This window comes from Perca fluviatilis, chromosome 2 (genome assembly GCF_010015445.1).
Source record: "Perca fluviatilis chromosome 2, GENO_Pfluv_1.0, whole genome shotgun sequence".
Classification (NCBI taxonomy): Eukaryota; Metazoa; Chordata; class Actinopteri; order Perciformes; family Percidae; genus Perca; species Perca fluviatilis.
In genome coordinates, this window is record NC_053113.1 from 29,955,399 (window position 1) to 29,977,798 (window position 22,400).

Below are 22,400 nucleotides of genomic sequence, written 5' to 3' on the forward strand. Positions count from 1 at the left end.
GTACATCCTGCATGATGATCAAACAGCAACACAAAATAAGTCCATGCCGTTCAAGTATGCAGGTTCACGCTTTCATATTCCAGTTGCTAAATTGTTTGTTTTGTCCATTTTTTTTTTTTTTGCTTTGCCTGTCAGTTGTGACAAATGTTTGTAGAGAGAATAACGTGATACTCCAGGGCATCATTTATACAACCGGAAATAATTTCATTGATTGTATCAATGTGGTCATCCAAAATTTAAATCTTGAACAAACTGTATATGTCATACAGTGAAAGGTAAGGTGGAAACCTTGTCTGTTTGAGACGTGGAGATAGTGCACAGTACTAAAGAAACAATCTCTCTGATAACAATCAGGTGGCTGCTGCCTCCAATCGCTTTAGACAGGCATCAAAGAATAAGTCAATTTTCAGAGGCTGTACAGTTGAGAACGGACTTGACATTTTTTCTCTAAATCTGTTATTCTAATCTACATTTAGGACAGAAAGCAAGTAAAGTGTTAAACAGTGGTATTCTGAATTCTTGAGGTAAATCAATCCCGCTGTAACAAACTGCTGCATTTCAAAAACTCATGAGCAAAATTCGTTCTTCACATTAAAATTAACCTTGTATGGTGTTTGTCGGTTATGTTTTACCAGTTAATTTCCTTTTATATAACAAGAGTACAAAAAGCCACACTAAGAAGAAGAGTACCTTTGTTAGCATCTCCAGCAGATCTGCCCTGAGTGCTTATTACCAAATGTGGTGGACCGGCTCATCGGCCTCGGCAGCAATCGACAGCAGGATGGCCTTGGGAGTGTTCTCGAAAAGTGCTGCTCTGTTCTGAGTTTGACCCTTCTTGACCCAGTGGCCGTAGATCTTGAACGCACACGCGTCAATGAGCTTGCGGATGGGCTTGACAGCGTACGGGTCACTCTTGATCACCTCCTTGGTGACAGGCTTGGCACGGCGGTAGTTGCAGTAGATTCGCATTGTGGCAAGAACAGTCATGCAAATTACCTGGAGGAGAAAGTTTGGGAAAAGTTCGCTGGTGTCTTGGAGTATTGAAGGGTATATTAAATGTGTGGAAAGTAGAGCTGGGCAATATATCGATATTATATCGATATGGTGATATGAGACTATATATTGTCTTAGATTTTGGATATCATAATATTGTAATATGACATAAGTGTTGTCTTTTCCTGGTTTTAAAGGCTGCATTACAGTAAAGTGATGTAGTTTTCAGAACTTACCAGACTGTTCTAGCTGTTCTATTTTTTTCCTTTACCCACTTAGTCATTATATCCACATTACTGATGATTATTTATCAAAAATCTCATTGTGTAAATATTTTGTGAACGCACCAATAGTCAACACTACAATATCGTTGCAGTATCGATATCGAGGTATTTGGTCAAAAATATTGGGATATTTGATTTTCACACACACACAGGTTATTCTGTCTAATTAGACTTCTTCTCAGGACTCTGTGTGTAAAGACTGTGTTTGATTAATGTCTTTATTACCTTCCTATTAGTTTTGTTGCACCGGCTTTATCATTCTTAAGCACTAAACGTTTTGGGGCTGATGTCCCACCTGCCAGGCAACCATTTGTTTTCATTCATTACATTGTGCACAATGCAATGAAATGTATTTGAAAATGTACCTACAAAGACTTAAAAAGACTCTAAATGGCCAAAATGAAATAAGACATTAGGAAATATCTAATCAAGTGAATAAATACAGGAGAATACTGTTTATAAATGAACCAATATATTGTAAAATATTCTTTGATGGTACTACAGTGCTTGCTGGTGTGTTCAAGGAGGCCATATTTCAATGATCATCACCCTTTGTTTCCAGTCCAGCCAGAAAATCAAACTAATAGGGCATGTTTGCCTTCATTTAGTCTTACGGCCATGGTCAATATGAAATGGATCTGTTCGACACATTGGAAGGTAGGACATAAATCTAAACATTTATGGTCAGCTGCGTGTTTGTGAATGTGATTGAGATTTTGAGTGGTAACCTTTTACGTCTCACCTTGAACCGCCTGTATGGGCTGAACTGTCGTACTTCATGAACCACATACTGTGAAAAGAACGAGTGGTTGAGGACGTCTGTAGCGGTGTATCGCTGCTTTGGGTCAACCACCAGCATCCGAGAGATCTGAGGGAAAATCGCACAGAGAGTTTTATTCATTCTTCTGTTAATTAAAAATGTACAGCAGCGCTAATTGCCATAAGTGATATTAGTCAACTATTACAAAGTGTCGTTTGTTACACAAGCCAATCAGCAAAAGTAGAGGTGGACAAAAGAGCGTACCAAATCTTTAACGGTGTCTGAGCGGTCTTCCCACTCTGGAGACGAGAAGTCGTAGCTCCCAGACAAGATCATACGCAGCATCAGCATCTGTTTCCTGTGCCAGAACGGCGGAGAGCCTGCGAGCAGCGTGTACATGATCACCCCCGAACTCCATCTGCAGGTATAAACCAAGAGAAAATCAAGCTCACAAAGTGTGTTAACATCCATTATTCTGATAATAACCTGGAAAATGTGCAAGCCAAGTTAGATATAAGATAATAGGGGTGGGAATCACCAGAGGTCTCACGAAACGATATTATTGCGATTTTAAACATATTGCAATATTCTGCGATATATTGCAATGTATTACCTTTTTCCCAATTTCAAATGACGTCCCCAAAGGAAAATTTTTTGTCAACATCTGTTTTATCTAAAAAGATACATTTCTCTGTCTGTTCATCTCACTTCAATTTTATTGCTGCAAAATGGGATTGTCAAGCAGACAGACTGACCAACACATATATCATAAAAGATCGATACTTGGCATCTGTGTATCGATACAGTATTGCCACAAAAAATATCGCGATACTATGCTGTATCGATTTTTTCCCCCCACCCCTATAAGATAACATGAGTAACTAACTAACTTTCTGCTGTGTCGTGTGATTTTTGTCTCTGCACACTCACATGTCCACAGCAGTAGTGTATCCTGCATGCCCTCCGTCCATGGAGCACTCAATGATCTCCGGTGCGAGGTAGCCAGGGGTCCCACACACCTCTGCATTACAAGACACGTCAAACTTGTGAACTTCAAAACACACATTTACAAAGCTCGAAAAAACTTTTTAGAGTGCACTTTAATCTGATGGGTATTGCTGGAAGTCCAAATCAGGTATAGGCTACTATTACACCAGTAGAAGAAGTGTGGAACTACTTTTTCAAAACTACTCAAATGACCGTACGTTAGTTGCTCTACTGAAGATTTCTTTAAGTAGCAGGCTTATGTCGCATCCTCTTGACCACAACCACCCTGATGGAAATAATATGTATCATATTTAAGTAGCAGTTCACAAAACCAGAGATTACAGAGTGCTTTACAAGGAAAAACAACACATGCAGCCAATTCCTATCCAAAACAGCAATGCATTCAAAACTAGGGACTATCTTCACGAAAAGGTGTCTCTCAAGGGTCGTCTCATTTGGGAAAAGCAAACTTTAAAGCCATAAAAGCACATCTGTTGGCTATTCTGTAATTCTTATCCAAGCAAAAGTAGTCAAGCGAATAATAAATCAAATAATGACTTAAATACAGTAACTTGAGTACTTATAGTTATTTTTTACATTCAAGCAGATTCTAACTAGAACATCAATATATTATATCTATAACTCTGTCTCTGTGTCTCAACCGGCAGCAGCAGAAGGCTGCCCACCAAGAGTCAGGGTACGTCTCTGTGTTTCTGCCTGTTTAAAGGAAGTTTTTCCTCGCCACTGTCGCAACGAATGCTTGCTCTTGAAGGGGGAATTGTTGGGTTTTTGTAAATTACAGAGTGTGGTCTAGACCTACTCTATCTGTAAAGTGTCTTGAAATAACTCCTGCTGTGATTTGACACTATAAATATAATTGAATTGAATAACACCATTTACCTACATATGAGAACATGTATTGAAATCATTCACCTCATTATGCATTTAGACATTCGTTTCGTCAGTCGTCCCAACTTTCACACAATGTGTTGCATGCATACAGTATATGCCTGCAGAAATAGATCTACAGTCTAATGCAAGTAATCAAACGTGAATATTACATATTAATTTTTCAAACTATATGCACAGTTCCATTAGACATTTGACTTGCCAGTTCCCACTGGTAATGATCTGATGAATCTTATTTGAAAGGTCAGTGTACTCCGAGTGTCTGGGACTACAGCAAATAGATCTGAGTGTACTGTTGCATCTTAACCTTTGTAAGAGCAGCTAAGAGAGATGGGAGCATGTTGTGCAACCGGACCCAGATTCTCCGCCAACCGCCAGCAGCTGTAACTGCACTGTATGTTGTAAACATAGAAACTTTATACGACAAGGACACTTAAATATCCTCAGCTGAATATGCTGGGGTGGGAATTTCTGTTGTGTTCATGTCCGATATTGTTAACTGCTCTTAATATGTCAGTGTGAGCAAATTGGGTCAGTTTGGACTATACCTAGGTGTAAACTTGTTGCTCTGAAATTACCTGAAATTCATTCAGATATTGTAACAAAGTTTGTTGGCTGGTTCCCATGTAAGCTTTCACCAACCTTTGAGTTTCTGTTGTGGCTGGATTTGCACAGCGAAGCCAAAGTCGGTTAGTTTGATGTTCATCTCGTCGTCTAGAAGGATGTTCTCAGGCTTTAGGTCTCGGTGGACGATGTTTTGGTTGTGGAGAAACTGGACCACCTCCAGCAGAGCACGCATGATTTTCCTAAAACCAACACACACCAAACTCTTAAAAGGTCTTTAAAGGATTAGGAGAATTCATAATGGTCATGTAACACTCTAACTGACCTGGTTTCCTTCTCACTCAGAGTAACTTTCTCTGTGAGGTAGTCAAAAAGTTCACCCCTCTTCATTCTGCGAGAAAGAAAACATTTGAACAGCTGCTTGCTTGAATTTCTGTTTACAAGTCAGCCGTGTAAAACTTGAGATTTGACACTTACAGGTCAAAAACCAGGAAGAAGAAGGCTTTGGACTCGTAGCAGTCTTTGAGCTGTACTGGAGAGACATTTGAGGTACATTAAGTATTGAATGAAGACGGCCAAAACAAAAAGGACTTAAATTCACTTGATAGGTGGATAACTTGAGAGCAAAAGGCCAACAGTGACTACAACTGACCTCTTGAGCAGATAAATGGGACAAAAGCCAGCCACGCTCTTTTGGCTTTCTGAGACTATATAATGTAGATCCATGTTTTAAGTTTGAATTCAAATCTGTCAGTATGTGCTTACTGATGTTCTCCTGTCCGCACACTTTCTTGAGGATGTCGATCTCCTTCACCGTTGCCTCTCTGATCTCCTCGATCTCCTGCGGGGTCGTCTTGTCCGAGGGGGTGATGTCGATGATCTTAACTGCGTACTCCTGAGACGTTTGTTTGTCGATGCAGCGACGCACCACGCTGCTCACTCCCCTGAGGAAGAGAAATCACTTGTTATCCGCTTTGTCAGGTTACTTAATATTTCAGTGGTTTGTGTTTGGAAAGCTGGACTCAAAGAAAACATGTTTGTGTGCTTCGGGTCAGGAATTTCAGCAACAAACTGATTCTGGTTCTGTGATAACTGTTGGATGCTATGTTCTCAAAAATACTCAGCGTTTTTCCCTGTTGTCTATGGAAGAGTAGCCTCGCTTCATCTTGATGTGATGTGTGAGCGTAAAGTCAGAGATTGTAACCTCCTCATTGTAATTTATACTTATAAAATCCATTTCAGGGGACCATTTAGAACAGATACTAAACTGGCTCTCTGTCCCCTGTTTGTGAAGCTGGCTGAGCCATGTGAAGAGTACCAGAGCAGCTGAACACATTGTCCAAATTCGGTGACCTGCATGTAAGAAAGGGAGTGAAATTACGTAATCTAACAGGATGCTGTCCAATCCTGGGCACTGCGGGCAGCCCTCAACACTAAACCTTTGTCCAAAAAACGCTGAAGTCAATGAATGCAGCCTCCTCAAACACTGTGTGCTTTATGTAACAGCACCACCGTCTGATAGATGGTGGGGAATGACAATGAGAAAGAAAGCTCTGGCAATGCTGACATTCCTCAGGGACTTCTGGGAAACTTCTAGGAAAGCCAACAGTGTCTCAACCAAACAAACATTACTAATGTGTTGAGTTGTTTTATATTATATTGGGCTGTTAAACTGAAAAAGTTGACTTTCTAGACCACAAATTTAAGATATAGCCCATTTGTTTTCGGCTAGACTGCAGTGACCAGCCCTAGGACCTCGAAACCGTCGCTCTGTGATGAAGTTCCACCATTGGTCGGAGTGAGTGTGAAGACATCAGCGTTGGTGTTTCCCTATTGGCCACTGCCTTTTCACAGGTTTTTACCTCTGCTATCGCCCATCAATCAGCTGATTTACTTTCTCAATAAACGGTGGGGGTGGGGGTGGTTGTTGTTGCCACCCATTTCAACATTTTTAATGCACAGGTTTAGCAGTACTGGCAGAGTAGACTACATGCAGATAAACGGCACAGCACACCACTGTGTTTGTGTGTGTGTGTGTGTGTGTGTGTGTGCGCGCCTGTGGAACAGGTAGGCCTATGTAATTTAGGAAAAAGAAAAATCACAAACACCAATGACTCAAGGCTATTTCTAAATAAAGTAGATGTGTCACAGTTACAGAACAGGCAGCAGATGAAGAACCCAAATGCAGACGAAGGCCTGGTGCAGTTAAATAATTTCATAACAGGATAATAATAATAAGCAGGTTTTGATATTTCATCATGTAAAAATCGGGGGAATTGAAGCTGAAAATCAAAAGGGTTGGCAAGCAGGGGATGCATATTTGATAATTTATATCATCATTATCCCTTCAGAGTCAGCCGGTATGCGGTGAAAGATAAACTACTCAAATAACAAAAAGTAATTTTTGGGCCTACACATTATGAAGAAAGGAGAAATTATTTTCTCAGCAAACTATTAGCAAGAAAGGGAATACGCTTATTTCTGAAATTATTCCTTTAGTATGAAGCAACATAATATATTTGGATTCTCCTCAAAGGTAAAAAATGTCAACTGGTTGGGACCAATTCAAAGAAAGCGTGATTTGTGCTTTAATTGAATAATTTTAGAGTCCCAAAGAATTTTTTTTTGTCAGTAATTCACATTAAGCAAAATTAAATATTAGAGGAGTATCATGACTGCTCAAATTAAACTTGCGACCCTTTGTAGGGGCCCTGACCCTGAGGTTGGGAACCCCTTGTAGGCTAATTTAATACCTTCCTAGAATCTCCTTGGTTTCATACTTCTTGTAGAACTCCTGGGCCCCCACCCAGTCAGGGTTCTCCTCCTCTTTGGTCATGATGGCTGGGACTCTGGTTCACCACCAAGGCTGCACAACCGCTCTCCTCCCACAACAGGTCGCTGACAGAAACACAACACAGCTTCAGGTTTGACAATTTTATCAGAAATCTAAAAGTACCATTAACAATGTGTGTCTTATGCAGCAGCAGGAGCCTATTATGTCAATTAATTATAACTGCTGATATAAGCAGCACTTCAGTGTTGTAGTAGGTCATAGTGACTCGTTTAACTATTGACCTGAAATAAACAGTTAGTTAATTGAAAAGAAATCAATCATTTATCAAGCAAAAATCCCAAATATTTGCTGGTTGCAGCTTCTCAAACACGTGGACTTGCTGCTCTTCTCAAATGAACACATTGGCCTATAGTGGAGTATACTAATTATTGGATTATGTTATCTGGTGCAGATGGACGCCTTTATCAGTATCAACCGTAGGTTTTTGTAATGTTGTAATACTGTCTCAATCATGTTGATTGTACCGCATCTAATAAGCTAACAAGCTTTGTTTTAGATCCGACATATCACAGGGTGTAGATATAGCTAAATGCCAACGTGAACTAGATCTCCTAATCTCCCAATCTTTGACCTTTAGCTGACTCTAATTAAATAATACATAAAAAAAAAACATTCGCTCACTCACCGTGTCCGGTGCCGGTCAATCCCTGAGATAAAGGGTATCCATCGGTATCACTCGGTCTGTTCACAAAGTGTCAGAGGACGGACTAACAGCTCCAGTCAAACCCCGGGGCTGAGGGGCCGCTGTCACAGCTAAGGGTAAGCTTTAATGTCAGATGCCAAAAATAAATTGTTGCTTCCACAGCAGCAGCACACTGAACAGATCCATGAAATAACACCCTGCAGCTCCTGCCCTCGCTATGAGACATTTGGAGGGGGAAGGGAAGAGAGAGAGAGAGAGAGAGAGAGAGAGAGAGAGAGAAAGAGAGAGATAGATATATGTCCTACATTACCAACAGTACTCCACATGTAACATTTAACTCGTTAAAGAGACTGGAGTGACATGACAGGTGCTGGACCCCTGTGACAAATAATTAAAGAAACAGTGTAAAGAGAGATGTTTTTTTTTTTTATAAAGTCCAGTGAAATAAATCATCACATCACACATTGTTTTTAAGATTCGGGTGCTTTATTATTTTGAAACCCAAACAAACTGCAGATATCCATAATCCAGAAGGTGGAAACTGGTGGTGTTACAAGTTATCATGATCTACAAATGTTGTTCATCTATTTAAATTAAAAGCACTAAAGCTAATGAAAAACACTGACAACTGAAATCAACATGCAGCAAAATATATAAACATTATTTACTATTATTACAAACTCTGCAGCAGCACTTTCCTGAGAATGAGTACAATGACGCTGTCTGATGATAATCAACTGTCAAAATAAAGCATGTTTATTCATCCCTTGTGAATTAACACCCTCTTAGTATTCATCCAGCATGGTTGCTTAATTCAGTTTGTGTGCTCTTCACTCTCCAGGTTTTTGTCGTCTCATAACATACCTGTGGAGAAAACAAAAAGTTAATTAGACAAGTTTTCATTCTCCCCACCATTGATATTAATTGATTTGGCAAATTTAAAAATCCTACAGTAAAAGAAAAGAAAATCTGGTTATATGAAGCATGCAGAAAGCTTTTAAAACTACGCCTCCCTATGGCCACACGGTGTATCGCAACACCACAGATCCATGACTGTGCTATCATTTGGCTATGACGTCTGGATGACTAAGTACTTCTGCAAAGCCTCCTTATTTGGCAGTGTTAAATCAAGTATAACACTACAGCAAACAAGACTGCAGAGACAATGTATACATCTATTATGACATTAGAGTGTGAGTCTTTCAAAACAAAAACTATTATAATGCTACAATTACATTAGTCCAAGACTGCACTGTTTGACTGCCACACACACCTACCAGCATGCTATAAATCCATATGTAATCTAATTTCATAAAACTCCTCACTTTCACTCACCATTAGAGGACTTGCACTGTTTCAGCACCTCACTGAAGCCCTCACAGAGTTTATAGTCGCTCTGGTTTTGGGCACACTCAATGAACTGTTTAAGCTCATAGGAGCAGGCCTGCTGCTGCTGAGGCGCCTCCTGCTGGTACATGGACTGTGGCTGCTGCTGGTACATGGGCTGAGCCTGGTACGGCTGAGCCTGGTACGGTTCCTGAAAGACACAAGACAGATGATGGATCCTTCACACATCTACTGTACGCATGGTACTTTGAAAATTTCTTGATTTTTTTGTTGGTTTCAAATTGTAACACTATGTCAATCGTACCAGAAAATTGTAATACATTTACTATTACAATTTTGAAATGCCTAACATGGCGATATGTCATGTAAGTGTCAAAATGTTTGAAGACGTCTCACATGCCAAGATATATGACCTATAGCTAAGCTTCACATCTCTCTTTTGATCAAAAAGACAGGCAAGAAAGAGTGCAAAGTGGAATCAATCAGCACACAAAAACATTAACAACCAATGTGAATATTAGATTCAACTTTAGGTGGATATACCCATGTAAAGGCTATAGTATGATTATGTACATGGTTCAGTTATAAGACTTTTACCGAGATGAGTTGGTAGCCTACGAGCTTACATCGTATGAGTGAGGTTTGTTGTTCCAACACTACTTTGCCTCCTCCACCACCAACTCCCAAACACACCTGTTTTTTTGGTACCGCTACCTACCACGTGTCAGACACACTAATCTGCCCTGAGGCTATTCCAGTCTTAATACCAGCTAAACAAAAGTTTATTTACCTGGTATGTGACGTCTGGCTTGGCAGGCTCTGAGTGTCCACCACCGAAGCCTCCAGTCATGGCATGGCCGATCGTGTGTCCTACTGCAGAGCCCACTGCCACTCCAGCGGCTGTAGTCGCCATCTGGGCAAACATACCTGGCTGCCTGGGTGCTGCAGCTGGAGCACCCACAGCAGATGGAGGAGCATGCATTGGAGCCGGGGCATAGGAGGGAGGAGGAGCAGCCCTGGCCATAGGGGGTGGTGATGGTGGAGCCCGGCTGTAGAGAGAAAGTAATTTAAAAGAACAATCCCAACACAATCAACAACTGACACGACCTGCAAGTGCTGTTATCAGTCTTTCCGAATTAGTTTGAATTAGTTTTGAAATAACTGCCAATTCTAAGTTTCAAGAAGGCCAAAAACATAAACTCTTGAGAAAAGCAGACTGTACACTTAGGACAAATTCACATATTTAGTTAAAAAGCCACACTTTCTGTCTTTAGACCTTCATCAGGGCAATGGTTAGACAAGTCTTAAATTAGTTGCAGGTTAAAGGGAAACTGATCCTTGCTGCCTGTAGTTTTATGTAATCCACACATTTTTGAAATGTTAAATTTTGACGTTGTGATGCCATAAAACATTAAAAGACAATAATGCAGATTATACACTGTGACCTGCATTACTTTTATCAATGACTTGAGCAAACACCAGTTTCCTAGTACAAAAGGAAAACATTTAGATTGACAAAATAATCATACAATTTAGTTCTAGCTGCTAATCTTAGGCAATGGCCCTGACTAACACTAGCTAGCACGTTAGCTAAACTTGCTAGCAGCTACTCTTATAACAACTTTTATCAAATGTTGGATATCAAATGTCACCTGGCTGGAGGGGCCATCCTGGATGTCCGGCTTCTGCTTCCTCTCGGCATTTTTAAATGATTAGGATATGTGTAAATTTGCTCCCTGATAAAAACAGACGCGACACCTTGGTGAAATGTCGACCTTTAGTAAACGCTCTCGTCTCTGCCTTCAGTACGAACGATAGTCCGGAACTTTCTATGTGTTACATCATATGTCTCTCGGGTAATTTCCGGTATGATGGAAACAACAGGGATGCTTTCGTCATTTACAGGTAAGTATATATTATGTAACTTATTGATTTGACTTTCTTAATCTTGTTTAGCCTAAACTAAATTGTAATCGTTTTTATTAACATTGGAATTATGCATCCGATGGAAACGTATTTTTAACTGGTGTAACCTCAAAAGTCTCCCCATGTGTTGTACCCATAGATATATACACCTATGTGTTGTACCTACATCCATGTGTTGTACCCATTGACATATATATAAGGTTGTACCCATAGACTGTAAATCTTAACATGAACAGTGTTATGGTTGTAGCCTATTTTATTCAGTCTCATGGATGTACCTATAATATTAACAACAATGACAATAACAGTCTCTTTCGTTTTGTTTAACAGTTATGGCATATTTTTAAGAAAGGTTAACTGTAGGCGGCTTTTCAGAGTAAATCCTGACCATTTTAAAACAGAATTTTTAATTCTATCTATATCTATCTATAAACTCTAATTATATTCTTTCAGATCCTTATTTATGTAAATTATATTGAGTATTACATGTGTAAAAAAAAAAATATAGCTTACATTGTGCTGGGTGAATCAGTCACTTAATTGTCATTTAGGTGGTTGCCTGGTTTTAGACCTCTGAATTACTGCCAACATTGCAGTTTTTCAGCATTTCCAATAATGAAGTAAAACAAAATAGCAATTTAGTCTACATCAGTGTTGTTTTCTCACTAGAAATGAGAGCTACATTAAATGGTAATTGCTTGGCTGTCTTAAGCATAAAAGCATTACCAACACTGCACAATACAGTACACAAAATTACAATACATTTGTGTTTAATAGGTTTATTCTTTAGTAAACAAATCTACATATAAACGTGCAAAGCCAACACATACAAAAATCAAATCATTTTTATCATTATGTTTCTCAACAAAAATATTACAAAAATATCTGGTCATATACCAGTACATTATAGCAATGAAAAGCTACATTATTTAAAAAAAAAAGAAAGAAAAGAAAACAGCCATGTATGTATATGTACAAACTATAACTAAGAATTAAGCAAACCTTTCCAACTATAAAATTATATCATATGTAGCGTTCCACAGCCATATTATATTTCATAATAAAGATTTAAAAAAAAAAAAAAAATGTTTTTCAAATTAAGCAGTAAGAGAATGACACATTACTCTTTTTTCCCTTTCTTCTTTTTATCTGAAAATCTACGTTGATGGTGACCACCTCCTCGCCCTGATCCGTGGCCTTTCGCTCTTCGATTTTCCCACACTGGCATAGGTGGCTCAATTTCCCCTGGTCGTCCTCCTCTGTCTGGTACGCTGCCCATCAACATCTAGTGAGACCAAAGAAGAGTTTGAGGCCATCTGTATACTGAAGTAGAAATAATTCTATAAAGAACCATAGATAACTTATTGACTTACTATTTATTGATTGTTTACTGTTAAATTGTTTTTAACTATGCCTGCAAGGTAGGCAACCTCTGTATTGGGTGTGTGATTGTGTGCGATTTGTACTATACCATCTGCTGCAACTGGGACAATAAAGTAACTTGAACTTGATATGTCTTCATTCAGAATCACAGGCAGGGTTTATAACTGTTTACGGTTGTACCTTGTAGACAGGGGTGCTTTTTCCAGCCATGATTGGCTCAATGAAGGACTGATCCTCTCTGATGGCGATCAGAAGAGACGGGGTGACTCGGCAGGAGCCAATGAGTGATGAAAGAGGAGGCACTGTGGCCAGCACTTCACTGCGCTCCTGTAAATAAAGGACTTATTGAACTGGGATGTCTGTTGTTATCGTGATGCACACTGATGCTGGTTGTCCCCCAGATTACCTGCCGCAGCAAAAGGAATATTTTCACAAGAGCTGAAACGAGTAGTGGATTAGTCAATTGACAGAAATGTAAATTTGAATAATGGATTAATCTTTAAAGTCATTTTTAGCCACACTGGTGGCATGGCTCTATGTAAGGCAAGGTCTGTCCACCACTTTAGTCCAAACCCTTTAACTATATAAAACTAAATTGAGACTATCATACAGATTGCTATGAAATTTCATTCATCAGGAAATTAAGCAATGCGTTTAGTGTGTGTAGAATAGAAGTGTAGCTCGCTGCATAGCTGTGCATCCACACACATCGTGAGGGCAGAAGACACTCAATGAAGCCCAACCAACAACCAAATGATACACATTTTGGTATGGCTATTCTTAAAGTGAGTAAGTTCTAAGAGATACAGTGATTTAACATGCCTACCTTTTGTTTTTCTCCCCATGCAAATGACTCAAGTGTAACCTGAAAGCGTTTGATCATCATTTGTCGCCGACACTGATAATCCTCTGACAGAACTTGATTGATCTTTTTAACTTGCACCTGAGAAAAAGAAAGAAAATAAGGTTGAAATGCTAACGTTAGAGTTCAATATGATGTGTAATAAACTGGTAACAGCCCTGGCAACATACCCACTGCTCTGAGCTGAGGCTGGTGTTAAGAAGCGGGTTTGTCATCTCTCCACATGGTAGATGAGTAAGTCTCGACTCCACCTGCATTCAGATAATATTAAAAAAATATATCCTTTCAGTGCTTCTTAGTTTGTAGTCATGACTTTTACACATCTTAGTTTCTCTTATATGAGACTTACCTCACTCAACACATCTGTAATTTGAGAGGAGGCATCCATGTCAAGGGCGTGCATCAGTAATATCCATTCTGCCTGCATCTCCGCCTTCCTTCTTTCTTGGTCATCATCATCTGGATACTCCTCACAAAACTCAGCGAGTTCTTCAACTCGCTGCTCTTTTTCAGACTCCTCTCCTGTCGTCTTCTCCTCAGGATGCAATTCCTTATGCTTCATTATTAGAGCTGCTTGTAATTCTGATACAAGGAACTCTAAAGAATTGAACGATCATTTTAAGATGATACACTCACAATTTCAAAAGTTGGGCAGGAAATGTATCTGTTATTACCTTAAATACACAACTCTACAGCAGAACCCACCAGACTCCTATTATATCTCACCAGTGACTTTGTTCAGGATGGACGGCCCCAGCAGCTCTGAGGTCAGCGCTGTGAGGGGAGACAACATGTTTGACAGTAAAGTCCTCAACTCTCCCACCAGCATGACGTCACCAGTCATCTTTGAGTCTGAAAAAAAGGGAAGACAAGGCTGTTTTATTTATACAGCACATTACAACAAGTTTCTGTATGTATAATGCATGCAGCAATAAGTAACAAATACAGAATACCATAAACAAAATAAAACAACTGTTCTGTACAGTATATAGCACAGTATAATATAGAACTCAGCATTCTGCACTTTCATTCATGCATTGTACTACCATTAGTAATTTACATCTTTCTTTGTCTAACATGTATGTATATTTTTTTCTATTTTCTATTAGAGGTTGATTGATATATCAGCTGATGTTAGCTTATTGCAGATACATTAGTGTCGATGTAAAGTACATGTTGGCCAATAAGTCAAAAGACATTGCAATACAGAAATGTGTCAAATACATGTTTGAGGCCATTTCAAAATGTGGACAAAGTATGTTATAGACTTTGAGAACACACTGACTTTACTTTATTTTAGAGTTTATCAACTCTAAAATCCCCCACTTAGTATATAGATATTGGGGATGATTTAGGGATCCTTATAACAAAAATTGTCTATGTTATGTGTTCTCGTAAAAAACAACAACAACATCAACAGAAATTACTATCTGCCGAAATATCATTATCAGAATTTTTTAATTTACAAATATTAGTATCGGCCTTAAAAATCCTTAATCGCTTGGCCTTTAAATCTTTTTCATTTTACCATGAATGTATGCATAGTTTGTACAGTATATCTATTAAGCTATTTATACTGAGCATCTCTGGCACAGAAACTTCCTTCAGGATGAATAAAGGTCTAACTTATTCTACATTAACAATAGGCGAAAAAATACAATATTAAACCACTACAAACTACTACTACAAAGGTGTTCAGTTTGTTTTTAAATGTTAAAAGTTGTAATAGATCTCAGGTCATCGTCAGGCGGTTTATTTAAAAAAACTAACCAGATCAGGATATTATCGTACTAATGCACAGTTAGAAAAACCACCACCTGATGACTTAAAAGTCCCATGGCATGAAAATTTCACTTTTTAACATTAATATGCATTCCCCCAGCCTGCCTATGGTTCCCCAGTGGCTAGAAATGGCGATAGGTGTAAACCGAGCCCTGGGTATCCTGCTCTGACTTTGAGAAAATGAAAGTGACCAACCAATGTGTCCCTGAACAAGAAACTTAACCCCTAGTGACCCAACTTAACCCACTTAACCTCTGATATATAGCAATTGTAAGTCGCTTTGGATAAAAGCGTCAGCTAATGTAATGTAATAAGGAGCAAGGTTACCTCCCCTTTCTCTGGTTTGCCCGACCAGAGAATTTGGCCCACCCATGAGACATAGCCTGGGTAAACCCTGACGAACGTCCGGCAAATTTGAGATTTGCTCTGCAAGTCAGTCTGGCGAAGAGCCCATTCAAACCCATTTCCAATGTCCCCAAAATCGAGGCACCAATCACAACCGCTGAGGCGGGCTTTACACCAATCACAACCGATGAGGCGGGCTTTACGCAGCGACGGCGAGCAGCTTTTTGTTTACATTCAACATGACGGCTACCGAAGCGCAGCGTCACCCAGAACGTTGGTCTGATTGGTTGGACTATCCAATGCGCCCAGAGGCATTTGAGCGGCGTCCATTGGTGACGCCCCTTTGGAAATGAATTGTCAATGAACCTTTCCCAGACCCACTCTCAGTTACAACTGAGAAGGGTCTGGTGTCAACCAGGCTAAGAGAGACATCATGGCTTGCAAACAAGCAAAGTGGCAGTTGGTCAAGACCACACCCCCACCCTCCACCTTGCCCCCCCTCTCTCATCCTCAATAGCTACAGACACAGAAATGGCACATACTAAGGAAAGCTCATTGCTGGACTGGCTCTAGTGGCTGTAATTCTGCACCAAGGCTGAATTTCGGGGAAGAGAGTTCAGATACAGTATTAGGGGACCACTAAGGTCTATAGAAAAGCATCCAAAAAGCACCATGTCATGGGACCTTTAAAAGGTGTTTACTGCATCCAACACCATAGAGGACACGCTGCACCACAGACAGGTGTTAATAATAAAAACCTTGTAGCTCTGGACAGAGAGTCCTCAGCTGTGCAGTCAGCCAAGTGAGCAGCGGACAGGGAAGTTCATCACATTGACACCGTGTGAGGCAGCAGCCGCCCGGGTACCTGAGCAGGAAGTAAAGACGACAGGTGAATTTACCTGCTGCAGGGCGGCAAGTGACCTAATATACTGGAAAGACCAGAAATGTTGATACGAAATGACACGTTTACACACAGAGAATGAAGGGCTTATATAACAGCTAACTTGTATTATACTATACCAAACATTAACGTTACCTTTACACGGGTTATATGTCTATGGCTGTAACAACAAATGAAACTAACGTTATCTGACTACGCAGCAAACAAGGAAGCAGTTAAACGTTACTCACCCTAAAGCTTTGATGGCCGAAATCGTCCCTAAGCTCCTCTCCATTGTCACTATAATGGTAAACAACTAATATAACTCTGTTACAGAAACGTTAAGTCAACTCTAACGTTACCCAACTAATCAAAGTTCAAGCGTGGTGTTTATAAATTGTGCTTCCTCTTTTTACAGTGTTTAATGGAAGGTCACATACCGCCACCTGCTGGCCGGCGTGGGTAGTGCTTCTTTAATAATTCAATATAATAATAATAATTCACGCAGCAGTGAGCAATAAAACTAGAAGAATATAAAACTAAAACATTTCAACTAAATAGTAAAATTACAAAAAATTAAACAGAACATGTAGAAAAAAAGTATATACAAATGAAAATAAAATGGTTTTTTATAGAAAAAATGTAGCCTACATGCCATCTATTTAAAAAAAGTAAAACAAACAATTTAAACAAAAATAATTAAATGAGGTTATAAACTACAAACTTAAATTAAAATTAAATGAAAAGGGAAAATTGGTATTATACAATATAAATTACCATCTGATACTGTAATCTTAAGCCATTTCCATATTTTAGATTTAAATTCTGAGTAAAGTAAAAATAATAATTATAATTATAAACTTTATTTATACAGCACTTTTCAAAACAAAGTTTCAAAGTGTTTTAAAATAATAGAAAAACTAAATGCAAAAAAGTACCCAACAATAATATCAGATAAAAGCAATAATAATAACACAGGTAAGACATGTTGGAAATTAAACACTGCGCTGTGCTGGCATTAATAAAAAAAATACTTTAAAAAGATAATTCAGAAGTGATTTCAAAGATGTCACTGATTCTGCAAGTAGGATATTTAAAGAAAGGTTTAAAATTATTTTCTATAGCTGCAAACTGTCCAGAGATAGTAGTAACTGTCCTCTACTCCCCACATAATACTTTTCTTCAACTCTCCCTCAACCTCTTCTTGTCTGACTAGAAACTTCCTCTCTTCATTTAAAGGGGTGATAGGATGATTATATAGGGTATTTCACACTGTTCCTTAAAGAAAAATGAAACTCTCCTGGAAGGGAACTAAGTGATGTGTTTCACATGTTTGTCCACCAGGAGCCACTAGAGGGCCTGTGACAGGCTGGAGTTCTGTTAACTAATCACAAAATATCACTTATATTGGTTACAACTGGCCCTCAAATGTGGAAAGTAAAACTAAGTAGGCTACATTTACTCAAGTACTGCAACTAAGTGCAATTTTTGTGGTATTTGTACTACTTGAGTATTTCTATTTTATGCTGTTTAATACTTCAAAGGCACTACATTTCAAGGGGAAATATTGTACTTTTTACTTTAGTTACGACTTGACAACATGATGACAACATAAAGTTGTTAGCTCCACCTTAAACAATATTAAAATGCTGCTTACATGTTAATGCTTCAGTTTTAATAAAATCCAATAATACTATAATTCTGCACAATGGCGTCTTTCACTTTTGATACATTAACGCAAACCCATCTTGACTTATTAGTCTCACTCTGTGGATGTATTTACATCAGCTTCCATCCTCTGACCATTGATGGACCTAATTATTTGGGTGTATTTAGTGGAGGTGATCTTTCCTGACTAATAAAATCATAATATATAAAGTCACTCACCATGTTTTGCTTCTGCTACATTATTCCTTCATCTTCATTACAATCAGTATCTGGAATATGTTTGTGCCCTTTCCTTTACTCTTAGGGCATCATTTGACCTATCACAGGTATTGCTGATGAAGAAGATGCTCTTACAGCAGAACAACTTGGACTTAAATGGTACCATCACTGTTAGAGCAAAGTAGGAGAGCCCTCTGTGGTCTGACTCAGTAGAAGAAGATGCCATTGTTACTGTATTAAGTGGTGAAAGCAGTTGTTATTCATCATTTGTGAGTGTTGCCTTATACCTCTGACATATGACTGTATGGACACACGCTCAGACAGACAAACACATGTGCTTCATTAGCTTTGTCTGAATGTGTTGTCTCCTCTCCTCTGTGAGCACTGCTTGACCACATGTGTCACATTTACGGCAACAAGCCCCTCCATCAGCAGCCTGTAAACTGAACAGGAACAAAGAAGACAGTGGTGGTGTACGTCAAGCCTCCTATGTTTGCTCGGTCCCTGCTGCCATATGTACAGAAGCTGTGCCGCCCCTCGACAACAAAAGCCCTGCCATGCGTCAGGATGCTGCGTCTTTTATTCCCCTGACACTGCCCCCCCTGCTCCATCAAACCTTGCAGGGGCTGACCTTTGAGCTCTGGAAAGCAGCCAGACAAAGCAGGCAGACACTCCCTTTATGGTGGACTTGTTGAGCACTTGTTGGGTGGATGGATTACCGAAACAGTGATCCCCTCACTGCCGTACTCCAAAATATCACATTGGCCTGATTGTAGTATATTCTGGGCATCCAAAACATGTTTTTGGTTATATGTGCTGAATATATGATACATTTTCTGGAATATCCATAGAAGAACTGTTCATGGGGAAATATATGCTAATTAAATGCTGACAGATCAAAGTACTTTTACATTACATTACATTACATGTCATTTAGCTGACGCTTTTATCCAAAGCGACTTACAATTAAGTGCATTCAACTGAGAAGGTCCAAACTCTAGACAACAAGTAGTAAGTGCAAGTACATTAGCTTTAAATAAGCTAAGCTACAAAGAAACAAAAGTGCAGGTTAAAGAGTTTTTTTTATTTATTTTTTTTTAACCGAGGTGTAGTCGGAAGAGATGTGTTTTTAGCCTTCGGCGGAAGATGTGTAGGCTTTCAGCCATCCTGATGTCGATGGGGAGCTCATTCCACCATTTGGGAGCCAGAACAGTGAACAGTCTGGATTTGGTTGAGTGATTAGTTCTCCCTCGCTGTGGGGGGGCAGCAAGCAGTTTGGCTGATGCAGAGCGAAGTGGGCGGGTTGGGGTATATGGTTTGACCATGTCCTGGATGTAAGCTGGGGCTGATCCGTTCATGGCCCTGTATGTAAGTACTAGTGTCTTGAAGCGGATGCGGGCAGCCACTGGTAACCAGTGAAGAGAGCGGAGGAGAGGTGTAGTGTGAGAGAACTTGGGGAGGTTGAAGACAAGTCGAGCTGCTGCGTTCTGAATGAGCTGCAGGGGTCGGATGGCACATGCAGGCAGGCCAATCAGCAGGGAGTTGCAGTAGTCTAGACGTGAGATGACTAGAGCCTGAACCAGAACCTGAGCCGCCTTCTGCGTTAGAAGTGGACGTATCCTTCTGATGTTATGCAGCATGTATCTGCACGATCGGGTGGTTGCAGCAATGTTGGCAGTGAAGGAGAGTTGGTCGTCAAGTGTCACACCCAGGTTTCTAGCAGTCTGGGTGGGGACTACCACAGAGTTGTCGATTGTTATAGTCAGGTTTTGGGTAGGAGAGCCCTTCCCTGGAAGGAAAAGGAGCTCAGTCTTGTCAAGGTTGAGTTTCAGATGGTTAGTGGACATCCAAGAAGAGATGTCGGTCAGACAGGCCGAGATACGTGCTGCTACTTGAGTGTCAGACTCAGGAAAGGAAAGAATTAGTTGGGTGTCGTCTGCGTAGCTGTGATAAGAAAAGCCGTGCGACTGAATGACAGACCCAAGGGAGTTGGTATAGAGAGAGAAGAGGAGGGGACCCAGGACTGATCCCTGAGGAACCCCAGTTTTGAGTGGGCAAGGCTCTGAGCTGGATCCTCTCCAAGTTACCCGGTAGGTTCGGTCTGACAGGTAAGATGTCAGCAAAGAGAGCGCAGAGCCTGAGACACCCAGATTCTGGAGTGTTGAAATGAGGATCTGGTGGTTCACTGTGTCAAAGGCAGCTGAAAGGTCTAGAAGGATGATGATGGAAGAGAGAGAGGTTGTTTTAGCAATGTGAAGCTGCTCAGTGACAGCAAGGAGGGCGGTTTCTGTTGAGTGGCCAGCCTTGAAGCCAGACTGGTGGGGATCGAGAAGGTTGTTCTGGTTGAGATAAGTAGAGAGTTGATTATAAATGGCACGCTCAAGAGTTTTAGATAGAAAAGGAAGAAGGGAGACAGGTCTATAGTTATTTACATCAGAGGAGTCGAGTGTTGGTTTTTTGAGTAGTGGGGTCACTCTTGCCTCTTTGAGGACATCGTGGAAACAGCCAGTTGACAGGGAGATGTTAATGAGATGGGTGAGGAAAGGAAGGAGGTCAGGAGCAATGGACTGGAGAAGGTGAGAAGGGATAGGATCCAGGGGGCAGGTGGTTGGGCAGGCAGAGGTAATCAAAGTAAGAATTTGATTTGGAGATAGAGGGGTCAAAGAGGCAAGAGTACTAGATGTGACGGATGGTAAGGTGATTTCAGAAGGTGTGGTGGAGAATGAAGAGCGTATATCATCTATCTTTTTTACAAAGTAGTTGACAAAGTGGATTGGTAGAAGGGAGGAGGGAGGAGGTGAACTGGGGGGATCTAGCAGGTTAGAGAAGATGGAGAAAAAGTTTTTTGGGGTTTGAGTAAGAGGATTCAATTTTGGTTTGATAGAAGGAGCTTTTTGCTGCAGAAATAGAGGCAGCGAAGGAGGAAAGAAGAGACTGATAAGTAAGCAGATCATCTGGGTGTTTAGATTTCCGCCATTTCCTTTCCGCTGCCCGTATAGTTGATCTTTCAGCACGCCTTGAAGTCAGATAACTCCCGGCGCTGGGGAGGACTTATGAGCCGGTCGTGAAGTAAGAGGGGCAGAGAGAGTCGAGAGAGGAGGATAGAGTAGAGAGTAGAGTTTCTTCCGCGGCAGCGTTGGGAGGCATGAGTAAAAAGAGTCAGATGGAGGGAGGGTAGCTAGAGAACATGCCGCCAGTGAAGAAGGAGAGAGTGAACGAATATACAGGCGGACAAGTACAGTGTCTCTTGAGATATGGTTGTGAGCTTGTGAGAGTGGGAGAGAGTATGAGATGAAGAAATGGTCTGAGATATGGAGTGGAGTAACAGTGAGGTTGGATGTAGAGCAGTTTCTAGTGAATATGAGATCTAGGTGGTTACCAGCTTTGTGAGTGGGTGGTGAAGGAGAGAGTGAGAGGGCAGGCAAAGAGAGAAGGTGAAGAAAGACAGCTGACTTCTCTGTCTGGATGTTGAAATCACCCAGAAGTACCAGCGGAGGGCCAGTTTCAGGGATGTTTGAAAGAAGGACATCCAGCTCCTCCAAAAATTCCCCCAGAGGACCAGGTGGGCGGTAGATAACAATGATGACTAGTTGCACCGGATGAGTTATGGTGACAGCATGAAGTTCAAAAGAGAGAGGAGTGAACTTAAGTGTACTTAATTACACTGATGCAAAAATCATGTCAAAATCCAATATTTACATGAAACAGTTACACTAACTCTCTCACTAAAATGTACATCATCTCACTACACATATTGTCACATTGCCCACCTCTATTGTCAAGTGGTAACAAAATTGGTGCACTTTGTTTTTAAGAAGTGCGTAGAGAACAAATAGACAGGATAGGGCACATATGAATGAGCAGCAGTATAATTAAGCTATTTAATGATTCAGGGGATCATCAGGAAGCACGAGATATTGAAACAGAGATGTACTATCCAGAGATCTGTTGGTTCAATGCTATGGTGTTTTTTGAGGCAGTAATTTGTGGAAAC

The 22,400-nt window shown here is 40.3% G+C and overlaps 3 protein-coding genes across 4 annotated transcripts; all 3 read right to left on the reverse strand.

Annotated features, from left to right (window-relative positions):
• Window positions 1–107: 107 nt before the first annotated feature.
• Window positions 108–8,201, reverse strand: LOC120575091 (phosphorylase b kinase gamma catalytic chain, skeletal muscle/heart isoform-like). Of its 2 annotated transcripts, none has more exons than XM_039825702.1 (10): window positions 7,977–8,201; window positions 7,251–7,395; window positions 5,150–5,441; window positions 4,975–5,024; window positions 4,823–4,888; window positions 4,576–4,739; window positions 2,968–3,058; window positions 2,302–2,455; window positions 2,020–2,145; window positions 108–996 (listed from the first exon to the last, which is right to left on the reverse strand). In XM_039825702.1, the coding sequence occupies exons 2-10, from the start codon at window positions 7,331–7,333 to the stop codon at window positions 730–732; spliced, it is 1,293 nt and encodes a 430-aa protein (XP_039681636.1). In that variant the 5' UTR covers window positions 7,334–7,395; window positions 7,977–8,201; the 3' UTR covers window positions 108–729. The 2 variants fall into 2 exon arrangements, with proteins under 2 accessions (XP_039681636.1, XP_039681646.1); XM_039825712.1 differs by having other exon boundaries at window positions 4,975–5,029; window positions 5,263–5,441; window positions 7,977–8,199.
• A 257-nt stretch (window positions 8,202–8,458) lies between these two features.
• On the reverse strand, window positions 8,459–11,173 carry chchd2 (coiled-coil-helix-coiled-coil-helix domain containing 2). Its single transcript, XM_039778565.1, has 4 exons — window positions 10,994–11,173; window positions 10,132–10,390; window positions 9,330–9,531; window positions 8,459–8,858 (listed from the first exon to the last, which is right to left on the reverse strand). Exons 1-4 carry the CDS (start codon window positions 11,041–11,043, stop codon window positions 8,848–8,850), a joined length of 522 nt encoding a protein of 173 aa, XP_039634499.1. The 5' UTR covers window positions 11,044–11,173; the 3' UTR covers window positions 8,459–8,847.
• Window positions 11,174–12,030: 857 nt separating this feature from the next.
• im:7138535 (uncharacterized protein LOC797998 homolog) lies at window positions 12,031–16,952 on the reverse strand. The gene is made up of 8 exons (XM_039778552.1): window positions 16,771–16,952; window positions 16,398–16,504; window positions 14,239–14,364; window positions 13,862–14,109; window positions 13,683–13,763; window positions 13,477–13,593; window positions 12,831–12,977; window positions 12,031–12,552 (listed from the first exon to the last, which is right to left on the reverse strand). The coding sequence occupies exons 1-8, from the start codon at window positions 16,812–16,814 to the stop codon at window positions 12,388–12,390; spliced, it is 1,035 nt and encodes a 344-aa protein (XP_039634486.1). The 5' UTR covers window positions 16,815–16,952; the 3' UTR covers window positions 12,031–12,387.
• Window positions 16,953–22,400: the final 5,448 nt, after the last annotated feature.

Bases quoted from the DNA above. Each gene is read 5' to 3' on its own strand.
- LOC120575091 (XM_039825702.1), bottom strand. From the start codon at position 7,333: ATGACCAAAGAGGAGGAGAACCCTGACTGGGTGGGGGCCCAGGAGTTC. The intron at 5,442-7,250 runs GTATTAAATTAG...TCTCTTCCTCAG, and splicing joins ACCAAGGAGATTCTAGGAAG to GGGAGTGAGCAGCGTGGTGC. The intron at 4,889-4,974 runs GTAAGTGTCAAA...TCTTTCTCGCAG, and splicing joins TTCTTCCTGGTTTTTGACCT to AATGAAGAGGGGTGAACTTT.
- chchd2 (XM_039778565.1), bottom strand. From the start codon at position 11,043: ATGCCGAGAGGAAGCAGAAGCCGGACATCCAGGATGGCCCCTCCAGCC. The intron at 10,391-10,993 runs GTGACATTTGAT...TTCTCTCTACAG, and splicing joins AGGATGGCCCCTCCAGCCAG to CCGGGCTCCACCATCACCAC. The intron at 9,532-10,131 runs GTAAATAAACTT...TGTGTCTTTCAG, and splicing joins AGCCAGACGTCACATACCAG to GAACCGTACCAGGCTCAGCC.
- im:7138535 (XM_039778552.1), bottom strand. From the start codon at position 16,814: ATGGAGAGGAGCTTAGGGACGATTTCGGCCATCAAAGCTTTAGG. The intron at 13,594-13,682 runs GTATGTTGCCAG...TCTTTTTCTCAG, and splicing joins GCCTCAGCTCAGAGCAGTGG to GTGCAAGTTAAAAAGATCAA. The intron at 12,978-13,476 runs GTAGGCATGTTA...CTTTATTTACAG, and splicing joins CATGGGGAGAAAAACAAAAG to GAGCGCAGTGAAGTGCTGGC.